An 11,782-nucleotide genomic window follows, 5' to 3' on the forward strand; every position below is an offset into this window, starting at 1 on the left:
CGCCTTTGCCGGCCGCCCGCCCTGGGCCTGGCTGCGGCGGCACTGGCGCGGCGCCTGTCGGGGCGCGGTTCGGCTGTTTCAGCCCCTGGCCGCCGCGGGAGGGCTTTGGGGAGATGACGGAGAGCTTTCGGAAGGCGTCTCGGCGCCCAGCTGCGGTGAGAAGGCGAGCGGGTGCCAGGAGCAACGGGATAGAAAGCAAAGCAGGGAAGTCGGTAAAGTCACGGTGCAAGCTGGAGACGCTGTCGTCCCTGAGAGGTGTTCAGGTTTCAGACGTCCTCTCTGGAGGCCTTTAGGGTCACCCGGGGGTTAAGAGGGAGGAAAGAGTGACCTGTGCAGCCTTTCTGTTGAAATGCTTTCCCCAGACACTCCAGAAACGGTTTACGTTGTTAGCAAACCAGCATTTTCATGTTGTGCGATAAGCTTATCTGAAAAGCAATGAAATACAAATTGGAAATCCAGTTCCGTTGCTTTTCTAGGAAAACTGCTGTACAAATAAAGGAAGGAATAAATAACAGTCTCGCTTTGGAAGGGGTAGGGGTAAGACAAGGAGTTGGGAAGTTGTGTAGAGTTACAGAATGTGTAGGCTAACAAAATCTCATGTTTAGTTTACAAAAATTGTTCCTCTGACAAAGTTGTTCTTTCTAAAAAATATTGCCTGTAAATTCTAGATGTGGTGCTTGCAATTTTAGCCATCAAATTAGATCTTATACATGCTGAGAGACCCATTAAAGCCAACAGGGATTTTGTGCAACTGGAAGTTTTGTATAAATGGATCTGATTGCAGGATCTGGCTGTAACTTACATTAGATGTCTCAAAACTGAAAATATAATGAAAGGTGAAAATGAGTCTTCTAAGCTCAAAAATGTAACAGTAAAAACGAATCATTATACTAACTTGTGCTACAGAACGATCCGTAACATATTAAAATAATTCTAATACAACTTAAGAAAGTCAGATGACAGAGATGCTAGGTATCTCAAGTTAAATCAGTGTAAACGCTGTGGGGAGGCAGGCACTTCTTGGGAAAATTGTGCCAGAGGTATTAATGCTGTGTAAAAATCACACGGGCAGAACGTAACTGACAAAATTGATAACAAAATCAGAATCAACTCAAAAATATTAGGGAAGCTTTCGGACTTTTTTTGTATTAACATCAGGGTTGCCTGAAGGTATGTACTTAAATCCAAGCAGCCTGATTTCAAAAACTCGTCTACATTTTGGAAACGGTAAACTTAATATCTTTGAAAGCCAATCCTTTTTTCAATTTCTGTTTAGCGCAAGTTTCAATTCTTTTGTGGCTTAATTTTCATAAATGCTTATATTATAATGATTGGAAATGCTGTGTACTCAGTGCTTCTAAATTTTGTATCAGATACTTAATTGCTCCGTATAGTCTAAAAGAAAATGTGAGCTTGAAAGAGGCACTTGCTGGGAAATGTGAATGCAGGAAATTGTTTTCAGTTTTCGCCTAACGATTTCTGGCATTATTTAGGAACAATCCTGGGAAAAAAAAACCCTCTTGAGCCATTGAAGCAGTTCCAGCAGACATCATAAATTTGTCAAGGTCCATTTTGAAGCTAATTTCTCATCCCACCTCACATTGGAGGACTTTTCCAGAACATCATTCCTCAGATGGCTAGAAAACATCTGATTTCCAGTTTTAAACTTTTTATGGTCTGTTTATATCTCTCTGTTCTTGTGCCAGCATCATCCTTTGTTTTACATAGCTTGGAGGTATTTAAAGTCATATTCCCTTTTGGCTTTTGTTTTTCCCTGTTTTCCCCAAGCCAGCTGTTTAATCTCCTCTCAGAAGATAGGCTTTCTTTCTGTGCTCATTCTAATAATTCTTGTGTGCATCCATTCCAGCTTTGATTCATCTTTCTTGAATTCACTCAGCTAGAACTGTATGCTTTATTCCAGATGGACTTTCTCTTGTGCCTTGTTTGATAACAATAATACTTCCCACTCTTCCTGGAAATAAGTCCAGCCATCTTTTCTGGAGCTGCCTTGGTCTTTAATGCTGTTTTGTTATTCTTCATTTGTTGTCTTAGGTTTTTTACTCCCATCTATAAGGCCATCCACTTCTTGAGTGGTACTCTGACCCTGTCTCTTCTGATGATGTCGTTCATCACATCAAAGACATCACATCGTTAGCTATTTTCTGTAGGTGTTTCTCCAGTTAATGCCAATGTCACAACTGAAAACATGTAAGCAAAATCATCTTTGAGCATCTTTGCTAATTAGTGCCCTCTGGATGAATATTTCCCCTTTCACTGCAACTTCTCTTCTTTGCTTGCTTACCTTACATTTCTTGTGCTATGATGTTTTCCCTGGACTGAGGATAATTTTGCATGTTGGGCTGTGCCAGGTGCTTTGTAGAAGTTCAGAGAGATGAGATTGGTGTTTCTCTTGCCTAGAAAAAACATTTGTCAAGGAAAGTTACTAGGTTAATTTAGTATCAGCTATCTTATGTAAATCCACATCGTATTTTATTTCATTTCCCTTTTATAGACTAGCCCTTATAATATTACCTTCAAAGTTTGTTATGTTGCCTGTTTTGCTGTTGAGACTATCCTGGATCTGTAAATGTCAGGATTGTATGTCCTTCCGATTTTTCACTACAGTGAGTCTGTTTGCTCTGACAGGTTTCAGTCACGTGATACTCTCCCTTGATATATCGGAAGCATTGCTATGGGATTGGCAGCCTCATGCACGAGTTCTTCAGTATTTTTCTGATGGAGATGATCTATCAAGTTGGGTTTTTGCCCCTCATCCCTCTTCCATGCCCTAGGCAATTTCATCATTTTAACGTCGTAATTCTGTGTCCCGTACGCTGTAATTTCTGCTTCCATACTCTTATTCTGCCTTTTGACCACATTCTCCGCGTCATTTTTATTGAAAAGGCAAAATATTAATTTTGTTTTGGAGTAGTACTACAATTATATTTGAGCGTCATCTCAAGGTCACTGTAGTAGTTCTAACTCCTTTTCCACATGTTTTGTCTTGACATTTTTACTACTTACGTAATTTGTTTTGCAAGGTTGACATTTGGTGATTCTTCCTTTAGCCTTTGCTATTGGCTTTTTTCACTCTTTACAAACTTTCTTTCCACTTTTAAAAAATGATCGTTTATCCAGTTAGATCTGCAGTCCTTCCCTACAATTTTGCCCTTGCTCATGAATCAGCTTGCCACTAGGCTTTGTGTCAGATAAATTCCCTGTCTTCTCCTTAAGTAAGTCCCTGCATCCTCTGATCTAACTGACTGGAGTTAGGAGCAGGTAGTGTCCTTTTTATGCCCTCTTTCATTCTGTTCCTAAACTGCTCATTTTGGCAAAAAGATTTAGTTGCTGAAAGCTCTCCAATTTTTCCTCCCCCCCCCCCCCCCCCCGCCTCCCCCCCCCCCGAGTCTGTCTCCTGGCATACTTTCTTTGTTTCTGCCCTGCATGTCCATAGGAGAACACATTAATGTCAGAGATACTGCCACTTACTCTGTGGAAGTTATTTGCAAAATTATTGATCATCATCACATTCTTCTGGAAGAAGGGAGGTTATATACAGCTGTGTTTGTGTTTTTTTTTTTTTAGGAGCATGGCTGTGGCATCAGCATTTCAAAATAGTTAGGCATGTTATTACTTGTATTCATTGGGCAATAGTGCAACAAAAGTCTGTGTAAGACATTCGTTTTCAACAGCCTGGCGATACAGTCACAAGCTTGTGCCAGTACTGTGTTCCCTCTGGCAGCTCCCACACTTGCTTGTTCGCAGTCTTGCCTCAGACTAACCTGAAAATTTTCTTCCTTGTAACATATGTGACCCTTCCCAACTAGAACTTTTTTTTTTTTTGACATCTTTATTCCCATGTGTGATGCAATCATTCGCTTCCCACTAAAATGCTGTCTGTCTTGGGTCCCTTGTTGATACATGCAGACTTCTCCTCTGTTATCTTCTGTTGGGTCATTGTAGCACGTGTCTTTGCCCAGATCATTTTGCAAGTTCGGTACACGATAATTGAAAACGAAGTATTGTTTGCACTCTTAAATTACTAATGAAGCCACAAGATAATATAGAACTTTGAGCTTTGGCCCCCTTTACTCTCACTTGTTAATTCTTGTCTAAGATTTAGAAGGTAAGCGTTTCAGGGCAGTGATGGTATCCTTATTTGTCCATAAAACATTTGCCACAGTTTGGGGCGCTATTTTAAGGCTTTGTCAAGGCTTTTTCCCCACTGACGTCAGCTTCAAATAATTTCTCTTTGGAACACCGTTTGCCACTCTCTAACAATTCTCTTTTTCCTTGCTACTCTTACCTGCTTTTGTTTTCTTGGCTTTAAAATAACACATAAGATTGCATACACATATTTTAACACATAAGTTAAAAAACAGTAGGGGATTATAGAAGCTTATGAATTGAGTCAGTGACTCAAAATGAAAATCATCTTTTTTGTATGTTATTTTACACACAGCAAGTCAACAAAAAAGACTATCTAGTCATAGCTCAATACAAAATAAAATCTTAAGACAGACCTAGAAGGTCAGTTTTGCCCCCCATATCTTGTCTTTAAGAAGGACCTTTAGCAGATGCTTGAGGAAAGAGCGCAAGAAACAAGAAGAGAGTAGTGTAAACCTTCCCCTTGCATATCCTTTCCACTTCTGAAAGTGAATAGCTTAGGGTCTCCCAGAGTCCAAGACTGTATCTGGATCATTGTTTCTGATAGCTGTCTGTGCACATATCCTCCATGAATTTGTCTAAACCTTTTCTGAACTCCTTTATGTTTTTGGCTTCCATAGCATCCTGTGGCAATCAGTTCCACAATTTAATTATGTGCTTTGTGAAAGAGTACTTCCTTTTGTTTGTTTTAAATCTGCTGCCTGATAATTTCATTGGGTGCCCGCTTGTTATGAGAGAGAATAAATATCAATTTACTGTTTGCTTTTCCACATTTTTCTTGAGTTTTATAAACCTCTACCATAGTCATCTTAACTTGGAAAACTAATGACTGTATCTGGTGAGTTAAGAGCCGTAGTCTAGTTACTCTCTGTACGGAGACTGTTCTGTAACTTGGATAACCCTTTCTTACCCTGTGGTGAATTTGTCCTGGTGTTACCATGTCTTCGTGAGGCGAGATGATGAAACCAGTATGTATTACTTAAGATGTGGATGCACTGGAGTCTAGTAATATTCTATATTAGCGTAATCTCTTTTGTGTAGCTGTCTTCTATTACCGCAGAAGCCAGTATAACCTACAGCAGCTGCATGTTTTTTCTTAACTTGTACTCCCAAGATCAGCAGAGGCCTAAAAGCTACTTAGGGTACTCAGTATAAAGCAGTGTCATAGGTCAGAGGCACGTTTTCTTCCGGTAATGAAGGCTTGTTGCTTATATGCTTTCAATTCATGTTCAGAAGCCAACATGGTATTCATGTCTCTTCTGATCTGAGGGGCACAAAATTAGAATAGCCACAACTTACACTGTGAGTTATGGGTTGCTGTGGTAGTTCTGAGGCATCATTCTGCTGGAGGGCACTGTGCTTTGTGTCTCCATAAGGTGTGTGCACTGAGACTTCAGCTGGTGTCATCTCATTTATTCAACTAGGGAACTTTCATGGCAACATTTCACTAGCAGGTCTGGAGGAATCATGTCTGCATATTGATTCAGATCCATGTTTTTCTTCCAAGTGAGTTCCTGACTATACTGAAAAGATGCACTCAGGGAGCACACCTAATGCACTCCAGCTGTTGCTGGGAATATACTGTCCATGGGACTAAACTGGAGCTAGGCCAGTGTGAACTCCCCTGAATTGGTGTCGAGTCCTCAGCACTGTTTTGCTCTACAGATACACTGCTCTTGCACTGCACTACTTGCTAATGTAGGCATAGGCAATGTAGATCTCTGTAGGAGTTTTAAAACATTTTTAAACAGTATTAAACTTACCACTAACTTATTTATACATGAGTCCTTTGCCCTATATTGTAGAGCATCTCACAGTTATCACCACAGATCTTCACAGTGCTAAAATATTAACCCAAGTTCATGTATTGAGAAGAAGTTATCTAAGGTCTCATAAAGACATATGCAGCAGAGGTACAAGTATAATTTGGATTGATTAAGTCTTAGTCTAATGCCTGTGCTAAAAACATCCTTTTTCGAGAATAGATTAAAAAGAAGGAAAATACTAACAGCCTTAATTCAAATAAGCATCAGGCTTTGTAACTGGAGAGTCCTTTCATAACTAGCACTTTGTGATATTTTTGCTGTGACATTTGATTGGCAAAACACACTGCTGCAGGCATTCCACAGCAATACTGGGACATTACTGATTGTTTTTGTCTCTCTGCAATTGAAGTCAACGCTGCTGCTTTTCTATTCAGGTTTTTGTGCCATACCTATTGCTGTGGCCTCTGAGATACTCATCATTCAGTCATCTTGGATTAAAAAAAGAGAAATCAATATTCTTCTGTCTTTTTGTAATCAGGCATATGCTGCAATCCCTGCCTATTACTTGAGGGACTTACTGTACATGTACATATTCCCAGGCAGCATTAAACCTGATGCAAACTGAAAACACTGTGTCTACACAGTAGGCCAAGCAGTTCCAGAAACATACTGAAATTACTGCCTATTCACAGCATATTCATTCTGTGCAGGCAGAGTAACGTTGTCAGAGGGAGGAAAAGGTACCAGGTAGGAGCAGTTTTAGTATTTCCAGAGAAATGAACCCGGCCTGCATTCTTGCTCTTGGAAGCACAGTGGGCTAGATCAGTTGTTCTGTTGGGCTTTGTGTGTCCCTTAAGCCCCAAGTAGAGCTATCGTGTCTTGTCTTACTACGCTGGCATGACAGAGGGAGGAGAACTTTTGAGCAGGCTCCTCTGCCTAGGAACAGGTAGAAGAAAAAACTGGTTTGCATTTGTGGATCTTGTGTGTGCTGCATATGAGATTCAGGTTGAATACATTCTTTCTTGGGTTGAGTATTTCTTCTGCATTTTGGGCTGCATGAAATTTCTTCTGCGACTTGAACCAGCAAAGAGGTGTACTAAAAAGACTTCTCAAGAAAGCATTACGTTACTTCTTTAACAGAAGTGAAAATAATTGCATTATTAATAAATTAGATGTCAGGCCATTGTGCTTTTGACTTGAAAGAATAATTTTATGACATTGCATTTTATTTCATTTGTATCTGTACAAGTGAGAAACTTAAAGCTGTGAATCAATGCAAACTTTAAGAAAATGTTTATTTTTATCTCCTAGGCTACTCGACACGCAGAAATGGTGGCAATCGATCAGGTCCTTGACTGGTGCAAGCAACGCAACAGAGATTATACAGAAGTGTTTGCACACTCAGTATTGTATGTAACTGTAGAGCCTTGTATCATGTGTGCAGCTGCCGTGCGCTTGATGAGTATCCTTTCATGCTTATTCATGCTGGGAAACCATATGTCAAAATGTTACTCTTTCAGCAGTGAGCCCACAGAGAAGGGCTTGACGCTGTCAGGCAAAGCCAACAGGGGTACCGTCTTTATGGTTTGAGAGTCTGCACCCACCTCCATTTGCTGCATGGTAAATAGCGAGAGACTCAAGAATGAAAGAGAAATGGTGCAATTATGACAAACGATGATTTCTCTTAAGGATGTAAAAATACCTTTTAGAGATATCTGTTATTATGTAAAATGAGCTAATCTCGGTTCAGTGTTCAGTTTTGAATGTTGTAACAATGGGTAAACCATGGCTTTGTATGCCTCTGCTTTGGGATTCATGCCTCTCCTGTTCTGAGGAAGGCTGGGTGTGCATCTTCAGCAATGCATCTTACATTACTCAGAAGTAAGTTCTGATTTTTATGAGGGAGGAATTGTAGTGCAAACTAATCTAGTTTGAAAAGTACAAGTGTATTTTAGTGAAACTTAATGACTACTTAAATCAGGCTGCTTTACTTCCTGCCTGCTTTTCACTTTAACTTAATACCTTAACTCATTCACATAAATTCCACAGGTCGTATATGGCTGTCGAAATGAGCGATTTGGAGGCTGTGGCTCAGTTTTGAGCATCTCATCTGATGATATGGTAGACACAGGAGAACCATTTGAAGTAAGCTATAAAATGTTTTCCTTTGTTTTTCAGCTGGGGTACTGTGCCTAGCTTCGTTACCATGCTTTGAGAATGTTATGCGTCAGTTTAAGAGAACTCAGATGAAAGATGATCAGAAGTCAAGTAAAATTGACTTTACAAGAAAGTAATGTAAAAAAATTAACTCCTTAAATTAAAGAAAATTGAGGAAAAGCCTGATGACAGTCTTAAAATATTTGAAAAGATGCATCAAAGAGGAAAGAATTATAGTCGTGGAACAAGGTAAAGAATAAATATATCTAAAAGATGTGTAATACTTAGAACAGTAAGTGTGTGCTGCAGGAACAGATGAGGGAAAAATTATCTTAAACTGCAGAATGTACAAACACATAATAAAGATGAAGTAACAGCAACTTACTAAGTTACTGGTTTTTAGCTGAGCCACTGGAAATGATTGTATTTTTGCTCCCAGTCTATCCATATATAAGGTAAAATGCATTAGCTTAGATCTACGTATTATAGTTCAAATCCCAAAATACGTACGGACTGCAGAAGTAGCAGAGGAGACTTAGGTTAGAGAGCGGGAAACTTTCTGAACAGTAAGGATACCGAAGGACTGGAACAGAGTGTCTGGGGAGAATGTGGCATCTTTGTCACTTAAGAAAGGCTGGACAAGCATTCAGTGGAGGTGTAGTATACATAAATCTAGACGTTTTACAGCATTGTACTAGTATACCTATATACCTATACATATAGATAGAGAGTATTTATAGCATTATATTTATTACATTATACGCAGTTGTAGATGATCCTGCCTTATACAAGGATCCTGATTAGGGTTCTCAGAGTTCTTTTCCACACTTAACATATATGACTTAATGAATGTAAAAACTAAGTAATATATTTCAGTATTGTAAATAAGCACTAAAGGCTCAAGGCTCAGAAAGAATTTTAGTCAGCAAGATGATACTGTTTGGCAGTCCAGTATAAACATATTAAGCATCTTTCTGTCAGGGTGTTTGTGAGACTAACGTCTGAATTAATTCATATAGTCAGTACTGGAAGAGTGTTCATTTGCTAACATTGGCACGTGGTATTTAATTTTTCTGTATGTTCAGAAGAAAGAAAGGAGAAGATTCTTGCTACTACAAATCCTTTGTTTCTGTAGGCAACTGCAGTGGGACGTATAGGTGTAATACATTATTTTCTAGTGTGGGTGGAGATTCATTTAGTGTTAGTGACATTTAAACACTTTGTCATTAATGTTCATGGCCTGGAAAAAATATTTTGAAAGGACCAAAAAGGTCTGAGAGGTGACTGTTAGGAATAAAGAATAGGTGTGTGAACATATGTTGTCTGGTAGGAATCTTATCTATAAATACCTAGGTGTACGTCTCTCTCTTACACTTTCAAGTGCTTGAAGACTATATGAAGTAAGTTGGAAATACATTAATAAGAAAGAAATTGGAGATTGCATAAAAATTTTACGTAAATTACTAAGAAAGTTTGTTTTGCCTAACTTTACCTTATTAGGGAAATTATTTCCTCTACTAAGCTTCAGCATAGTATTTTTCAAATGTACGAGGTATTCAACATGAAAAGGAGATTTTCTGACCCCCAGATAGTTAAAGGTACATCTTAAATTAGTGGAATAGACAGTACAGTTGTTTACAGTTATTTTGTACTTAAGGCATTATTGTGAAGCATAGAATATGTTATTCTTAGATGTGCTCATGAACGTCATTCTAATTTGAACAGTGCATTTCTGGCTATCGTGCCAAAGAAGCAGTGGAAATGTTAAAAGCTTTCTACAGACAAGAAAATCCCAATGGTAGGTTTCACACTAATGGATCCATTTTGATCCCAACCTAATTTAAAAGAATGCTGGCACTGGTATTACTGTAATTCACTTCTGATGTTTTTTCTCCCTTCCTGTTTCTTCTTGGCAGCCCCAAAATCAAAAGTACGGAAAAAGGACCATCGTAATTAGCCCTACGCTGATGGGAGACAGAAACTTACCAAAAAATGATACGTGAAGGTTTTTTCAGCGTCCTTCTTTTTAAAAATGTACAGTCCAATTAAACTATGTCTAATGTTCTGTACAGAGGTTTTACTAATAGGATACTTGCTACCTGTTCCTGCGTTTCCATGTATGTGATTTCTTGTTATCATACGTGACCAAGCAGAAGAATAAGTGGCTGGTTTTAGAAAAAGGAAAATTTATGGTTCAAGTTCACTTGTTTACAGCCAGATGGATCCATTAAAGTGATGCCATTCTGTACAGCACATTCTAGAATATTTTCTTTCCTTCTGTCTGTGGAGAAGCATCTTGCTTTTCAATAGTAAGTGGTTGCTTAGGCAAATCCCAGTAAATCTCTTGGAAGGTTACATTTGTAAGACCTTCACAGTCCTTGTGTGTATATTTAATCAAAAGGCATATAAGGAATTGTACAGTCCTTGAAGATTTGAGATAAGGCCATTGTTTTTTACACCCCCTCTAGCATAAGCCAAATTTTCAAACATAACTTCTGGTAGTCACATACATATGTAGACAGGTATATATGCAGAATCACGTGTCTCGGTTTGTGGATGCTATCGCTAATAAGCGTAAGCAAGCATCGCTTGGCTGCACAGCGCCTTCATATAAAGTTGTGGAGAAACTCTCCACAGCTCTTTAGACTGTCCACTCCTCTTACGCTAATATTCACAAGAAATGCTTTACTGTTAAGAATCTGCTAAGAAGTTGAAGTTGCTCTCAGCTACTAACTTACAGTAACTGGGATGGGCGGATACATGTGAAAACCAGGGAATGAAATTGGCAATAGTATGAAGAAAATATCTTTGAGGTGTTTATCTTTTCATAGCGTTGGCTGGCTTTGTCATTTCCATGCACTTTGCTTGCCCATGCAGTAATTTATAATCCAGAAGAGGGCCTTACAGTTCCACTAATGAATTAAAAACACAAGTACAGTTCAATCTTGATTATATACCTCTTAGTGGATACTTACCTGAAGCATGAAACTGTTTGTAGTTTATTCGGCTGATGTTTAGAAATGTGAGAAATGCCTTAACTTTTTTTTTTTAATGTAAAAAAGTGATTAGAATCCTATGACTATAAAAACTGAATACAATTAAACCTTTTAGATATTTCAAATAAATACTTTAAAAAGTGTTTTTTAAAAGAGCATTCAAAGCGTTACTTTGTCACCATTGCTCCTAGTAGCTTAGAGTTTGTATTTTGTGTATTTACTTACTGTTTACAAAGTGACATGGGAAAGTAGCGGTTTTGCCATAATAGCTATTTTCAGAGTTTAGAAATAGCATTCCTTTAACTGATGCCTGTGACCTATCCTATTCTCCTGATTATTACAGCACTCTTCAAGTCTTTTCCTTTTGTCATGGTTTAACCCCAGCTGGCAACTAAGCCCCACACAGCTGCTCGCTCACTCCCCCCCAGTGGGATGGGGAGAGAATCAGAAGAGTAAAAGTGAGAACTTGTGAGTTGAGATAAAGACAGTTTAATAGGTAAAGCAAAAGCTGCGCACGCAAGCAAAGCAAAACAAGGAATTCATTCACTGCTTCCCATTGGCAGGCAGGTGTTCAGCCATCTCCAGGAAAGCAGGGCTCCATCACGCCTAATGGTTACTTGGGAAGACAAACGCCATCACTCCAAACATCCCCCGCTTCCTTCTTCCCCCAGCTTTATATGCTGAGCATGACATCAC

At 39.0% G+C, this 11,782-nt stretch overlaps 1 protein-coding gene across 1 annotated transcript; it reads left to right on the forward strand.

Moving 5' to 3' along the window:
• The first annotated feature begins 7,248 nt into the window (after positions 1–7,248).
• ADAT2 (adenosine deaminase, tRNA specific 2) lies at positions 7,249–10,194 on the forward strand. The gene is made up of 4 exons (XM_019472635.1): positions 7,249–7,395; positions 7,972–8,078; positions 9,816–9,888; positions 10,007–10,194. Exons 1-4 carry the CDS (start codon positions 7,263–7,265, stop codon positions 10,045–10,047), a joined length of 354 nt encoding a protein of 117 aa, XP_019328180.1. The 5' UTR covers positions 7,249–7,262; the 3' UTR covers positions 10,048–10,194.
• Positions 10,195–11,782: the final 1,588 nt, after the last annotated feature.

Source organism: Aptenodytes forsteri, unplaced genomic scaffold, assembly GCF_000699145.1.
Source record: "Aptenodytes forsteri isolate BGI_AS27 unplaced genomic scaffold, ASM69914v1 Scaffold82, whole genome shotgun sequence".
NCBI classification, from domain to species: domain Eukaryota; kingdom Metazoa; phylum Chordata; class Aves; order Sphenisciformes; family Spheniscidae; genus Aptenodytes; species Aptenodytes forsteri.